At 39.6% G+C, this 16,906-nt stretch overlaps 1 protein-coding gene across 5 annotated transcripts in view; it reads left to right on the forward strand.

The window, feature by feature from the left end:
- The window catches only part of LOC122563792 (ephrin type-A receptor 5-like), a 332,189-nt gene that overhangs the window by 14,943 nt on the left and 300,340 nt on the right, over positions 1-16,906 (forward strand). For all 5 annotated transcript variants that reach the window (XM_043718006.2, XM_043718007.2, XM_087995269.1 and 2 more), the window contains exon 2: positions 568-632. In XM_043718006.2, the coding sequence (XP_043573941.1) occupies positions 568-632 (65 nt within the window). The remainder of the gene's footprint in view (positions 1-567; positions 633-16,906) is intronic.

Here is a 16,906-nt window from a genome sequence, read left to right on the forward strand (position 1 = left end):
TATGACTTCTACCTTGAAACTAGTGTGGTACTTGATCCTTTTTGCTGGTGGTCTCACTACTGTTCATGTTTAGCTCTGCACGGTCAGCTCTGTGTTGATGTGTCTTAAGTCCCCATGATCTTCTTGGCAACAAAACCCATAATGTGTGTTTGATTCCAGTCATCAAATTACAGTCAGTTAAACAGGTATTTCTGAGATGAAAAATTGAGGCTGACTCCTCATATCAATGCATCATTTCTTAGTAAAAAATGCATTTGACATATATGCTGACTATAGACCTAAATATAATTTTTTATGCTGAAAAATTAGCTTGCCTTGGTCCCAGGTCAACACGATCTATGGTAATTCAAATACTACAAAAGATATAGGTGCTTAATTGAACATCATTGCAAATAAAACTGAAGTGTGTGAGATGATATCTGTGCAAATGGGTTACCTTCTCCTTAAGATGAATTCCTGCTGTCAGATTTTTCTCTCAGGTTTTCTTAGTATGTCAGCAGCTGGTTCTGTCTGCAGCCACAAACTAATGTAAACCTTTTTTGACTATTCTTTCATTTGCTTTTACAGTTAATTTACTGGACTCCAGAACTGTAATGGGAGATCTGGGATGGATAGCCTATCCAAAGAATGGGGTAAGTCTCTCAACAAGCTCTTTGCCACCAGTTACATTAACAGCCAATATATTAAGGATTCATTTCAAGGTCTAAAATTCCCTGGAGTAATTTTTGTCAACTAAGGAAAAGCAAACTATATCATGAGGTAATTTTAGATTATATTTTTATACAAGACTTAACTAAACACAAAAATCTGTTAAACAAAGTGCATTTCAGCATGTCCTGTTTCCATGGTGAAATAATCGCAGCGACATTGGGCAGCCACAAGTAAGGCTTGGGTAACTTGGGAGGTTTCCTAAGTATTAAAATTACTTGTCACTGCTCTATATAAGCAACAATCATTCTTGTTGACTCAAACTGGGTCCTGTTCACCAACAACTTGTTTTTAAAATTCTCATGGTTCTGTCCTGTTGTGCATTACTGAATTGCTTCACCTTACCAATAGCAGTCTTGCCTTTGGTTGTCTAAGTCCTTAATGCAGGAAATCCTTGTCTAAATGTCTCTGCCTCTCCATCTCCATTTCTTCATTTAAGATAAAACAAAAAAATAACGAGCAAAATACAGATGCTTTAAATAAGAAACAAAAACAGAAATTGCTATAAAAACTCAGTAGGTCTGGCAGCATCTGTGGAGGAAAATCAGAATTAACCTTTCAGATCCAGTAAGGGTTTTCCAACAATTTATTTCTTTGTTCCTCATTTAAGATAGTATTTAAAACCACCAAGCATTTGGACATTGTCTTAATGTCTCGTCCTTTGCGTCAATGTCTAATTGTGAGGCTGTGAAGGTCTTTGGGTGATATTGTGATTTTACTGTTATATTAATATAAGTCATTGCATATCAGAACTTGCCTTAATTAATTTGGAACTACGTTGCTGTTCCTGGGTCAAAATTATAGAATTTCTTTTCGAGCTGGTATACCTAACACCCAAGGACTACAAAGACTGTGGGAGACAGTTCACTATCATCTTCTCAAGGGCAATAAGGGATAGCCAATAACTATATCTGCTAATTACATCACTTCAAAGACAATGCTTTTCTGAAGATATATTTGAAGTTGGAGAATGGGAAACCCTTTAAGCTCACATTAAATTTAATTGTACTTGAATAATTTTCAAGTTTTTTTGTGGATATGATGAATGTATGTCAAAGAAATTACTAGATACAGGTTTTCATGTTTGTTTGAAATGTGACACGTAAAATCTGTAAATGGAATAACATGGATAGCAGAGCAGTTCAAATTGTGAAGGAATATTAAATTTAGCATCTCAAAATTTCTGAATTTTGGCAAAAACTGCTCTTATTGTCTGAATATAAATGTAATCCCAGCATTTAAGTATGTTAGGTAATGGAAAAATCCACATGGTAAATTCTCACATTAAAAATATAAAGCAACTTGACAATTGAAGCTACAAATAATTTGAAGAATGGTAGAGTTAATTTTACATTGTTGCTAAAAAGCACATTTTGTTCAAGCTTTTTATCCTGTACTCATCAGGGCAATATGAATGGAAACCAGCATTTATTTGTATGAGAGGAGAGGCAAGTGAATTCTGATTGGGACAAAAATTAGATGATAACTGACAGTTAACTGTTAAGCTTTCTGTAAAATTTAAACCAAGCAACTTAACTCTGATTGACCAAGACATTGCTAGGAGAATGAACCAGAGAAAGGCTATCAACTGTTTTCTTGAACTGAAACAGGTACACTCCATGTGCATATTATTTCTATCTGCAAAGAGCAGGGCCCTGTGTATTCATATGTGCAACTTCTAGTAACTACAAGTGTACTATACTGGAATTTTGACTGAGAAGTCTAAATTGTTTGTCAGCATAATTATTTGCACACTCAGGACTATTTAGCAAATGTTGTCCAACTGTGGAATCATATCTAATGACCGATATTGTGTTTTGCAAACATGGGCTGGTTGGCTATGGTCAGAAAGAATATATAGATACTCTGCACCCATTTCAACTCAAAAAGATAAATGCAAACCATTCTCTGGTTCATTTCTCAGGACAATGGCTTGACTAATTGGAATTGGTTTCAAATTTAAATAAAACTTGGCAGTTTACTTTCAGTCAGCAGCTAACTGATCATTCTTCATGTCGATACTTGTACTAATCAGTGTCCACTTGCCTACCTATTGGAAGTCTCCTCTCATGCTTCATATGTTTTTCCTTAACACTGGTACTTTTGTCAATTGTCCCAGTGCATCCAAAATTTGCAATGTCTAATTCTTTTCTACATTGTGACTACGAGTTTTTGTGTTCATTTCTTTGGCATATTGCAAGTTTTTTTGATGGGGAAGTTTGAGATTCCTCAAAGGGGCAAACATTTTGAACCTTGAAGTGCAATGATTGTTCCTTCAACAGCCTAGCCCATCTGAGAGTAACAGGTATTTCAGTACATGTTGAGATCAAACAATATAGAGGACCCTCACAATTTGATTTGCAAGGCCATGCTGGTGCTCTATTGTGACCATAGCATCATGTTTGTCCGTGAAAAGATTGGAGACACTTTGAGAAAAAAAGAGAGAATAACCCAAACTGTGATGTTTCTGCTCCTCATTTTAAGTACAGGTTCACACATGCAACATTATTATGAGAAAGTCAAGTGTAAGTTGTTTCAGACAGAAACACTGTACATAATTTTAAGTCAAAATAACACATTTTAAAATACCCACAAATATAGATGGATGGCTTTTAATGTGGCTGTTTGAGTTGAAACATAATGAAGACTTCTTACGACAAAATGTCAAATGGAACTTCATTCCCAAAAATACACAATTTCACAGATCATTTTAAAGAGACTGTAGAATAGAATGACAATTATGCTTTATTGTATATAAAGAAAAGATTGGAGTGCTTTTCATATTGTGTAACCCACTGGAGGAAAATTTATGCACTGTAGGGTCTATTACTATATCACAAAATTCAATCTACTCTTTCAAGATATTAACCACAATAAATTATGTGTAACATTAAAAACTGTTATGGTGATCAGAAAGCTAGTATGTAATTGCTATGTATTGCGCAGTTTCTATTTTGAAATAATTTATAAAATACAAAACCATTTACAAATTTTGATACAATTCCTATTTTCACCAGCCTTGGGAGATGGTCACTGAAAGGTTGGCTATAGAATACAATTAAGCTCAGTGTTCTTTCCTTCATGTCAGTATTGGGGTGTTGACTTTGCATCTGATTTCCATTGTGCTGTGACTTGTTAAGATAAACAGGCATGCCCAGTTACCCCTCACAAACCTTTTCTCCACTCCATTTGCCTTTCAAGTACATACCACTTAATGTGTTAAACCTATTAATATCATCATGGCTTTGAATTCCACATGCATATTTTTGCATTAATTAATTATATTAAGGAAGGTAGGAAAATGACATGGTTTGAAGGTTTTCAAAACTGCCCCATATATACCATTAAGTTATACTAACTGGATTTTAAGACAAATCATTGACAGGCCATGAAAATAAGCTTGCTCATTCTGACTTAACCTGCAGTTTGCTAAATAACCTGGAAGCTTGTAGACATAGCACACCCTGTGGTGGCTTCTACTTTAATGGCTAATCATCCATTGCCATGTTGGAAATCTATAAAAACAACACTTGTATAAAACTTATGTAAAACAAATGGAGAAACACAGGACTGATTTTTATCTATTGTGCAGAAAGAAAACAGCAGAGAATGGCAAAGTAATATTCCCTGCCTGATGTGGCTACCAAACTATTCAAACCATTTTCATGATCAGAGTCAGGCCCTTGTTATTTCTTCAGAAATTTGCCATTCTTTGATGACAACCAGTAGAAGGTTTCTGTGGGCCAGGAACATCTGGCATGTTCCTGCTGGATTGCATCAATCTGTGCTACAACTTTAATGAATGCTTACAATGGTTCTGGGCATTTTTTACACCAATCCCGTTAAAGACTGTTGATCCAGCTGCCTGATGCACAGTTCCGGTGGGCAAAGAGCATGCTTCACCTGGAGAACATCAGAACTGCAGTGGGATTCCACAAACATTGTAGGATTCCAACTTAAATAGTTTTAAATTTTAGGTGGGGGAGCTGGTTGCTTACTTGAGAAGCTCATGAAAATTGAGCCAGTCGAGTGGTGGGCAGCTAGTGCATGATTTTTTGATTTTTCATCTACCTGTGAATGGATTAGTAAACAAGTGAAAAAGCATCCAAAACAAAATAACAAAAAATTTAGATCTTGAATAGAAGCCCCTGCAATTTATGGTATAGTGTAATTGATGTGAATCTGAGTAGCTTTCACTGAGATTCAAATGAATAAGTTAGGAACAGAGGAACAAAAGATTATGGGGTTGTGAGCATGTGTGTGTGTAGGGTGGGGGATGGATGGGGTTGCTATGTGCAATAGGCCACTCAAACCACTGTTTGAGCCTGCTCAGCCATTAAACAACATACTGCCTGGGTCTAGTGCTGTGGTATTCACTTCACTTTCCCCTCTTTCTATCATAACCTCTGTGCTCTTGTCTGTCAAAAATCTAACTCAGCCTTAAATGAATAACTCCATTTAAATGTGGTTCCTGATTTGTAAATGTCCGATTTACGAATGCTCATACTTGCAAAAGCAATCCCATGCAGGGATTTCATTTTAAAGACCTGACTTATGAACATTTCCTGCACTTATGAACAGCTTCTTTATACTGTGTGCATTGTGTTCTGATTTGTGTACAAGTCTCTAGAAAGGAACCTATTCACAACCCGAAGAATTGGTGTATCTGCAATCTCTTGGAACAATAAGCAGGCTACACAATGACAATATAAATAATCTGAATAATGATGGCATCTTCCTTGCAACCACAGGTGTAACATCTGCCCATTTACCTCCTACCTCCACAGCATCCAAGGGCCCAAAAAAACCTTCCAGGTGAAGCTTTACCTGTGCTTCACTCGATCTAGTCTACTGCATTCACTGCCCACAATGTGGTCTTCTCTACATTAGGAAACACAGGTAGGCTGGGTGACTGATTTTCAGGACACTTGCATTCTGTTCGCAAAAATGATCTTGAGCTTTTAGTTGCCTGCCACTTCACCTTCAAGCCCTGTTCATTGGTCAACATCTCTGCCTCGGTCTTGCTGCAGCACTTCAGCAAGAGCTCAGTGCCACCTGGAAGTACAGCACCTCATTTTCTGCTGGACCCTGCAGCCTTCTAGACTCGATATTGAATTCAGTAACTTTAGGCCTTGAGCTCTTTAACATTCTTACCCCGAGCTCCACAAACGAGACCTTGTTATTCCATAGGCAAAAGTGAGGACTGCAGACACTGGAAACCAAAGTTTAGATTAGAGTGTTGCTGGAAAAGCACAGCAGGTCAGACAGCATCCGAGGAGCAGGAAAATCGATGTTTCAGGCAAAAGCGCTTCATCAGGAATAGAGGCAGGAAGCCTCCAGGATGGAGAGATAAATGGTGGTGGTGGTGGTGGGGGAGCTGGGAATGCAGAGCTCAGTACGAACTTAAAATCAAGGAAGTCTGACTGTGATTGTCACTTCACAGAATATCTGGGCCCATATTTACACTGTTCCTTCATTTGTGAAGCCTGAGTTTGAATTTGACATGCTGCTGTTGGTATGAAGCTGCTGCTGATTGCAAAAGTCCTGCACTATGTCTATCACATAGTCTACCATTACATGCCAACCATTGTTAGCCATTAACAGTCTCCATTGATAACTATTCACCCTCCCAGCCAGATCATTATCCACTCCTTTGTCTGTCCAACTGCTGTTCTGTCTCTTCGGGCTCTATCCCCACCTATCATTTACTTCTAAGCCCCTTCCTCCACCCCCACCACCCCTACCCCAACTTACCTTCTGCATATAAACCAACATTTTTCTAGTTACCATCAGCTCTGAGGAAGGGTCACTCAATCTGAAACATTAACTCTGAGTTCTCTCCACTGACATTGCCAGACATGCTGAGCTTTTCCAGCAATTTCTACTTTTGTCTCCTTCACCAGCTGCTTTTTAAAACCTTTTTCCATTAAATTTGTTCAGTCTGAAATCTGGGCATGGATCACCACGAAAAGTGAAAAAGTGTGCTGAAATTGATTTAATGCAGTACTTTTGCAATCAGCAGCAGCTTAATACCAACAGCAGCAGGTCAAATTCAAACTCAGGCTTCACAGATGAAGGAACAGTGTAAGTATGGGCCCAGATATTCTGTGAAATGACAATCACAGTCAGATTGCCTTGATTTTATGTTCGTACTGAGCTCTGCATGTCCAGCCAGGAATTGCACCTTCAGAAATACAGAGCACAGTTGAAATGAACAAGGTTCACCAACAGTGGATGATAATCAGGTAAGTTATATCATGCACCTTTTGCAGCAGCCAGAATGCTGTGCTCTGAGATTTAAGTGCCCAGCAGCCAGTTTGACAAATGCTGCAAAAGGCTATGTAAGTTAAGTAAAATGTGAGGTAAGCATCACAGTTATAGAGTCATAAATACGCACAGCACAGAAACAGATCCTTCGTTCAACTCATCCATGCCAACCAGATATCCTACCCTAATCTAGTCCCTTTTGCCAGCATTTGGCCTACATCTCTCTCAACCCTTCCTATTCATATACCCATCCAGATGCCCTTTCAATGTTGTAATTCTACCAGCCTCCACCACTTCCTCTGAAAATTCCGTATATGCACCATCTTCTGCATGAAAATGTTGCCACTTATTTCCCTTTTAGTTCTTTCCCCTCCCACCTTAAACCTATGCCTTCGAATTTTGGACACTCCAAGGAAAGGGCCTTGTCTATTTACTCTATCCACGCTCATCATGATTTTATAAACTTCTACAAAGTCACCCCTGAGACTCTGACGCTCCAGGGAAAATAGCCCCAATCTATTCAGCCTCTCCCTATATCTCAAACCCTCCAACCCTGACATCATCCTTGTAAATCTTTTATGAACCCTTTGAAGTTTCACAACATCTTTCCTATAGCAGGGAGAGCTGAATTGCATACAGTATTCCAAAATTGGCCTAACCAATGTCCTGTATAGCCATAACATGCTCTGCCAATTCCTCTAATCAGTGCACTGATCAATAAAGGCAAGCATACCAAATGCCTTCTTCACTTGGTTAAGGGTGCCAGGTGAGTAGACAGGGAGGGGAGGTGCCTGTTGGGTCATAGATGTTCAGGCTGTTGGTAGATGGGTTGTGTTGGGACAAGCAGGCAAAGGGGTTAGGAACTGCACAGTATCTGGTCAGGTGTAGTTGGGGATGGAAAAATGTGGCAAGTTTGGGGTCAACTTAATAAATACATAGCCCCTTTTTACATAAAAATGAAGGAACTGTAGATTCTGGAAAGCAGAATTAAAAACAGAAATTGCTGGAATAGCTCATCAGATCAGGCTGCATATGTGGAGAGGAATTAGAGTTAATGTCTCGGGTCCAGTTACGTCCAACAGATGGTTGCTCAGGAAAGGCTGTTATTTATACAGAAGATAGTAACGGGGTGTGGGGGGCATTAGTGAACGATAGGTGGAGATGACGCCCAAAGAGAGACAACAACATTAGGACAGACAAAGGATTGGTTAAAGGTCAGTCTGGGGGATTGAATAGTTGCTAATGGGGACTATCAGTAACTGGCAATGGGTTCTGTATGGTAACAACCCATGTGATGACAAAGTCTGGTGTGTGTTGGGGAGTGAGGTGTGGTGGTGGGTTAAGGACATGGCCTTAAGCCCTATAATTGTTGAACTCGATGTTGAGTCCAGAAGGCTATCGAGTTCCCAAATGCAAAATGAGGTGCTGTTCTTCCAGCTTGCATTAAGCTTCACTGCTGCAAGCCTGAAACAGAGATGTTGATCGGGGGAACACTGTAATCTGTTGAAGCGCCTGACAACTGGGAGCTCAGGGTCTTTTTTTTTGTGGACAGAACGTAGGTGTTCTGTGATGCAGTCACTCAGTCTGCACTTTGTTTCCCCAATGTAGAGGAGACCATGTTCTGAGGACTGAATACAGTAGGTTAGTAATTGTCTGACTGTCTATATTAGAGTGGTGCTCTCACTTATCTCTCCACCCCTCAGGCTCTCGGCCTGTATTCCTGATGAAGGGCTTTTGCCCGAAATGTCGATTTTACTGCTCCTCGGATGCTGCCTGAACTGCTGTGCTTTTCCAGCACCACTCTAATCTAGACTCTGGTTTCTAGCATCTGGAGTCATTGTTTTTACCTAGTAATTGTCTGACTGTGCCTGGGTAACTATTAACTTAATGGAAACCGAACACTGTGAATTCTTTGACCTTGAATATTTTTCCTCAGAGCGTTCCAGAGGCAGGGAATTGTCGATTGGAATCTTCAATTTCCAGGGCAATTTGCACAAGTCAGCTGTGTTGGGACTCTGCAGGGTCCAGAATACAAGTTAAATCTGCACTGCTCCCACAATTATCTAGAAATTCAGAACACCTGGGCTACAGTGTCTCATTTGCTACATATGCGTCATCATATTTAGGAGGCAATTTTACATTTCCTGTGGCCATTTTCCTGAATTCATGTCATGTCTTCTGAAGTAATTTTAAAAATTCTTTAACCATCTCGCAACTTAAACTTAACTTCATCTAACTTGCATGTTTGAGTTTGCCCAGGATTGAGGTAAATTCTCTTTAGAAGAGGTAATTATGCCAATCAAATTTTTGTAATATGGATTGTATGGCTTCTGATATAGAATGGATTTTTTAAAAAAATGATTAATTGCCAACTGCTAGCATGATTTCTGGAGAGGAAAGAGAGAAAAAAAGCAGCTTGCAATGGTTTATCGGTTCCAAGATCTACCCCTCATGGGAGACAGTTTGAATAAAACCTAAACAAGATCAATTATTATTTGCCTGTAATTTTCTCATTGTTTCCTCATTATATGAGAGCCAGGAGCATTTGCCTGTTGTGGTGTATAACTTCCATTCCCTGCTGATTTCTTTGAATATTCACCTATACTTCAAAATGGAAAAGCGTGATATCATCCAAATGTAGCCTTCAATTAGGACAACAAATTGTATACGTTCCAGTACAGATAATGACTTCTGAAATTTCAAATTTAATGTTGATCCCACTCTTTATTCACCTTCACTGCAACTGTAACATTATATTTGTCACTCTGTTCTATCATCCTATGCCTGTATTGCACGCAAAACAAAACTTTTCACTGTATCACTGTTTCACTGGGGTGGCACGGTGGCTCAGTGGTTAGCACTGCTGCCTCACAGCACCAGGGTCCCAGGTTTGATTCCAGCCTCGGGCGACTGACTGTGTGGAGTTTGCACATTCTCCCCGTGTCTGCGTGGGTTCCCTCCTGTTGCTCTGGTTCCTTCCCACAGTCCAAAGATGTGCAGATCAAGTGAATTGGCTGTGCTAAATTGCCCACAGTGTTAGATGAATTAGTCAGAGAGAAATGGGTCTGGGTGGGTTACTCTTTGGAGGGTCGGTGTGGACTGGTTAGGCCAAAGGGCCTGTTTCCACATAGTAGGGTATCTAATCTAAAAAAATCTAGGTACATGTGATAATAATAAAATCAAAAGTTTCCAATGCATTGTTCATTAAGGCACTTCCTTCTTTGCCTGTCATTACTGTAGACTTCTTATTACAAGTTGAGAACTTTGTAACAAGAAATTACAGGGCATTCTGGTGGTCCCCCGGTTTACGAATGTCCAACTTACAAATGCTCGTACTTCCAAATGCAATCCAATACAACGGTGTAATCTTAAAGGCCTGACACACTAATATTTCCTGTTTACATTGTCCTGCATTGTGTTCCGACTTGTGTACAAATTGACTTGCGATTGAATTCCAAAGTGGAACCATTGACAATCTGGAAACTGCCTGTACTCATTAGGGAGCTGTATAAACAGAAAGCAATATATAACAGAGGGAGAAGATTTGCAATCTGAAATAACATGGTTAAAATTCCTGTTATAATTGGGTACAGGCAGAGTTTTAACTGGCGTGGGAAGAGATGGCATTGAGTAGGAGAAGAATGAGTTCAGTTATGGACAGGGGTCTTAAGTCCTGAAAGATAGTATTGGGTCAGGAACCCAATATAATGCTGCCACTTCCAGGTTTAATCTGGGGAGGTTTTTCAGCTGTTTGGGAATCTCCCAATGAGTAGTTGGGTTAAGAAATTACAATATTTGAACAGGCATTAATAAGTGTCAAAACCTGAAATGGTTTTTATAACCAGTGCACAGGTTTCCTGAGTTGTGTAGAACTCACTACAGTCAATAAGGTGAGAGTACCTATTCAGAAACCAAAAGAGACAGGCTGGGAAGCCTTTGAATGGTGAAAGTGAATAGCTGCAGTCAGGACAAGGTTGGAGGCTGGTGCTGGTGACTCTGTGCTTTCACTGCTTGTAGGGTGATTTCCATCGCCTGTCTTGCACTTCACTCAGCTTAACATGCACATCCCTGCCATCAGCAAGTACTAGAGCATGTGGTTCAATCTTGGACCTTTATTGAGGAAAAAGTGGAGCAACCCCAATGATACCCATAGCAAAGCTTCCATCTATTCTACCGCATGCTGCTCAACAGGAAGAAGGGTTGGCCCTCGAGATCCAGCTCCGAGGAAACAAGATTCCCAGACAGATCCTCTCTCTGGATATGTGTGAGCACTAGTGCCCCAGGAGGTTCAGACATTCATGCCGATGTTTGATGACATATTAAGTCTCCTGAAACAAATCCCTTCCAGTCACCAGTTAGGCATGTATCATCAGTGGCCAACAAGATGACAGTAACTGGTGGGGTCCCTTATGCTGGAAATGTTGACTTTCTTGCTCCTCAGATGCTGCCAATGCCACACTTTAATGACTTGCCCTATCCTTCCCATCCTCTTAGAAATCATCACCTCTTTACAGACCCATTGCAGGACCCTCTGGTTAAGAATTTAAGGCCTAGGCTGCAGCTTTCCTCAGTGATTGTACCATGTCTATCGTTGCTGAAACCCTCTGGAATCAACGTGGTGTTCAGTTTTTCTGATTCTTGCTAGGCTGATTTAACGAGAAATCCTCCCTCTGATAGTTATGGGTGCTTCAGCTTGGCTACGTTCTGTGTTTGGGCAAGAAATTTGGAAGTGGAATGCTAATCAGTGGCTGAGTTAATGAGCCATCGATAAGTTGACATCAATTATGAATGGATTTCCTATTCACGACCTGCCACCTGGCTGCATTTCATTCTGTTTAGGTAGAAATCCACTCATTATTTGTGACAAGTTTGAAATTCAGGAATCAACGGAATTTGTGGTTTCTGAAGTAAGCTTTTTCAATGTAATGTAATATGGCATAATTTGTGTTATATAGTGTTTAGTTTCTATGTCCAATTATCTGAAGATCCCTTGCAAAATTAGTTACTCATTTTTAAGGTAAAGGGATTCTTTTTCCAGCTATGTAGGTAAATATTCTACTGTGGCAATGGCTCTTTAGCATAAATCCAGATTTGTGTCTTTCTCATTCTAAAATGTCAGTTCCAGGGCAGTCAATAATTTATCATATAGGAATTCAGTGCATAAAGTAAATCATTACACCAGCTCAAGGTTTGCTGTTCAATACGAAAATCAGTGATCTGTACAATGGTACATAAGTACAGGAGCAGATCATTCATTTTATTGAACCTACTAAGCAATTTTAGCTCTGGTTCCTTAATCCCAGTTTTTGTTCCTTCTCTGTAATCCCTTAATACCCTTGTCAAGTATTTATCCAAGTGTCTGTTATGTATTTCAATTTGATGTTATGTTCTTCTGGAGCAGACACTGCATTTATTCTCAACTCTGTGCAAGAGACATGTTTTTTCTGGAATTCACATTTAACTGTTTCCATTCTGAGTTGAAGCGTATCGTCCTTTGTTCTGGATTTCAGCATAGGATGTTGATGATGGAGCTGATATTGTGTCAGTAGACCAACCGCTTCCTGATATTTGATACCTTGATGACAATGGACAAGGAATTGGGATTCCCAATAAATGAAAACCCTTTTGTGATTCCTCCAAATGAAAAGGGGGAATTAGTTTTACCTTGAAAGTCCACTTTGTCCCTGAATAATAGATCCTGATATTTGCAAGGATGTTGGGATGATGGTGAAGGGGGTGAGAATTCTGAATAGGAAACGTGGATGTATAAGTCTCCTTAAAGTCTTGCAAAAATTAACTGCAACAAGCTTTTCAATTTCTTTTTCAGTAGACTTTGCATTCAAAGTAAGTATCCTGTTGAGCCTGCTCCGCTTTTAATATGATTAGGTTGATCCTCTAGCTCAACATCACTTTGCCGCCAACTTCCTGTATCTCTTGATTCTCTGAGAGACCAAACATTTGTCTTCCTTGGCATTAAGTGTATTCAGTGATGGAGATTTTACAATCCACTAGGGTGTAGAATTCCAAAGATTCACAACACTTTGAGGGAAGAAATGTCTCCTCATTCAATCCTAAATGAGGATGTTACTTACACATAGATGAAGAAGAACCAATGGATATGGTGTATTTATATTTTCAAAAGGCTTTCAAAAACATCCCACACAGAATGTTAGTAAGTAAGAGGAGAACACATGGGCAATAAATGTAAGATAAAGTCACCATAGTCCTAAAGGACAATTGGCTGCTCTCTCGTTAGAGAAAGAGATGACTGGTGGTGGTTTAACCTTGAGCATCATCATGCTTCAGGTGAGTGGTGAGGTTGAGAAAGAATGTCTTAAGTGTCTTCATGGTAACCTCAGGTGGTGTGGGAATTGAAACTGTGCTGTTAGCGTTACTCTGCATCCCACTCAGCCATTCATTTAACTGAACCTGACCTAGTGGAAATAGACTGCTAGAGGTCTTCTTGCAGTAGTAGGCTGATACTGTGGAGTACCACAAGGATCACTGCTGTTGTCACAACTACTCACAGCCTGTATGAGTGATTTGCATGTGGAGATCAATTGGAATATTTTCAAGTTTCCAGAGGACATATTTAATGGTAATGTGAGGTTTAAGGAGCTTGCAAGGAGGTTTCAAGAGGATTTGGATAGCTAAAGGAAAGGGTGAGAATAGAGCAGGTGGAATGTGATGTTATAATCTTTGGGATGGCCAGAAAAGCAGAGAACTTTTTGAAAAGTGAGAGTTGTGATAAGCGGGTGATCTAAGCGACCTGGGCGTTTTTGTTCAAGAGTCACTAACAGCTAGTATTTGGATGCAGCAAGCCTTTAGGAAGACAAATAGCATAATGACCTCCAGCACAAGAGGCTTTGAATACAGGAGTAAAGGTGTCTTGTAACAATTTGATAGGTCCCAAGTAAGACCACACCTGGCATAATGGTTATGCTTGGTCTCCTTTTCAAAGGAAGGATGTACTTGCCACAGAAGGAGTGCAACAGAGGTTCACCAGACTAATTCCTGGGATGGCAGGATTGTCTTTTGAGGAAAGATTGAGGAAACTTGGTCTGTATTCCATAGAGTCTTGAAGAATGAACCGTGACCTCACTGAAACTTACAAAAATTCTGACAGGGCGCAACAAAGTAAATGTGCACAGGACAGTTATTCAGTCTCAAACTGGGAGCACAGTTACAGAATAAGGGCAGGCCATTTAAGAATGGATAAGGAATTTCTTACTTAGACGGTACTGAGTCTTTGAATTCTCTATGGCAAAGGATTGTGGAAGCTCATTCATAGAGTTAAACAATTGGCAGAAATCAATGGATTTCTGGATACTAATGACATCAGCGAATATGTGGATGGTGAAGAAAAATGGCATCTTTGTAAACAATCATCCATGATTGAGAGGCTGGATGGGCTGAATGACCTTTTCCTGTTTCTTTATCCTGTGTACCGAGATGATCAATCATTATCTTGAAATTGTGCCGCTGCATTCTAGATTTCCTACACAGAGGAACTGCCTCCTAGTATCCACTCTGCCAAATTCTTTCAGAATATTGAATGTTTCAGTGAGATCACCTCTCATTCAACTAAACTGTAGGGAGCATCTGCCCAATATATTCAGCCTCATATCATTGAACATAAAATCCTGGAGAAGGGATTACACAAGGTGCAAAACACAGGGGTCCAGGGATTACAGAGGCCAAGACTCAAGCCCTCCTCTGCAATATAAAAAGCAAATGCCATTAATCATGAGTTAATTATTTAGCTAATACATGAACTCTTATTTTTTTCTACCATCTCTCATTTATTGCCTCTGCTAATCATTACTGGGTGCGAGGCCAGAGCACTGCAGAGAGGATGAGGGGCTGTGAACGATTGACATAATACTTCGGCTTTTTGATGCTTCATGGTGCTATCCACCCATTGAAAGCCCACGTAGGATTGATTGCATTGGCATGAATAGATGCAGAACTGTGCATGGTGGTCAGATGTATGAACGTGCTGGATACTCAATAATAGGCACTGGGAAGGCAAAATGTAATACCAGGTCTACAAACCTGGTTAGTTCTTATAACTCTGTATCGTACATATTAAGTCATCCTGAATGGCCAAGTCTTCGTAAGTAACCATTGATTGTGATCATATGGACTTCAACTCAAAATCTGCAACTTCGATAACCCTTACGGCAATGGTTCCCAAAACTAAATAAAAACCACTTTTATTTTTTTAAAAAAATTGAGTAGCTGATCCTTGGCTGTTGTTCTTTTATAAGTACTGATGGTTTATGATTCAGGAAGGCTTTTTGGAACTGACACAAAAGAACCTGGTTCATTGTTTAATAAATTAAAACGCACTGTTTCCCCATTTGAATCTGTTTCAGGTAGTTCAAAAATTCATAAGCTGTGCCTCTCCTTCTGATGTAGTGATCCACTTTTAAGATTCCATGTTTTGTGGCTTTTTTTGTGTAAAAGGCTGATTCTTGACCCGAAATTGCAAAAGCTAAATCTTACAAACAGCAGATGGACTGCCATCCTTTGAGACCATGGATGTGAAGTGAAAGATTTAGCTGTTTATGTAATCTCTGGAAGGACATTTGGACAAAAGCATGAAAATAGATATGGTGCAGTGTGTTTTTGATTGTTGAATTGGTTAGTCATTCCAATTTGATATAGACATATACAGCATAAGACAGCACATTCACATAATAAAATTAGTATCGTGTGAAAAGAGATTGTATGTGGAAGGAGATTGAGGGATGTATGGAAACAAAAAGGAGAGGAAGGCAGCACATGTGGTGGTAAAACCAGTGTACAAGAAGGAAGGGAGATATTGTTGAAATTCTGGACGCGATCAAAGGGGAAGTCAGTGATCATGCAGAGTGAAACAGCTTTTGTTGAGCTTGTTGGAAAATATTCCTCTGGCCTCATTGGCACTTCTTTTATGAATCTGGCTGTGCCTCCTCTTTCAGCTGCTGGACATCCTGAGTAAGGAAGACTTGACAAAATCTGCGAAAACGTAAAAATGTAAAAAAATGTCTCCTCAAAACTTTTCATAGCAAATCCATTTCCTGAGAGCAGATTAGTCATTACATCCCTGGCCCCTCCCAACCAAACCAAACCACCTCCTGAGAGCAAATGGGTCATTGATCCCCTGTTGTATGCTTACCCTACCTTTAAGAGAGGTTGCCTGTAAAGATTCCCATATGCTGTGTATACACTATGAATTTTAAAATTGTTCACACAGCAATCAGTTAATTTGCTGTCTTGGCTGCTTGATAACTTATAATCTGTCTTACTGTTTTAAATAAACTAACCCACAGAGTCAATCAATATAATTTTTTTCTGCATCTGCTCATAAAATGGTCTATGGGCTCTCTAGGGTTCTGCCTAAATGACATGAATTCTAGTCAATGAATACAGAAGGTAAATCTGATTCTGATTTGGATTTCTGATGTCCATATCTTTTGGGGAACTTCTAGTCCTTTACCTTTTAATCTAGACATGGTAAGTCTATGTTGGCCTTCATTCCTAGTTGTTAAGTAAATCTTAATGACTTGTTTCTCCTGAATCAGGCATTTCCACATCTACAAACCATGGTGTACGAGTAAACAGAGTTCTTGAGTTAGTAATTGACCCCTGTGGAAACTTGCCAGAAAGACCTGCTGGACAAACTGAAGCTGTTTACCATTGAAAAGCTTTTCAATGACGGACATGAGTATGAAGTGAACCTTGTACGTCGACAAACATTACAGGTCCTCAGTACAATTTGATAGTTGACATAACCAGTAGAATACACAAACATAGCAAGACTTATGGTAGGTGTGGCTTTCTGCATGCACCGAGGAAACGTTCAAATTTGAATACATTTTGTAAGGCACGTGGAAAAAAGATAATCTCTCCACTGTTCTGTGTCTGCCAAATAGTTGTACATTAA

The sequence above is a fragment of the Chiloscyllium plagiosum genome, unplaced genomic scaffold (assembly GCF_037043375.1).
Source record: "Chiloscyllium plagiosum isolate Xiang-an unplaced genomic scaffold, Cpla_swu_hap1 HiC_scaffold_2, whole genome shotgun sequence".
In the NCBI taxonomy this organism is placed as follows: Eukaryota; Metazoa; Chordata; class Chondrichthyes; order Orectolobiformes; family Hemiscylliidae; genus Chiloscyllium; species Chiloscyllium plagiosum.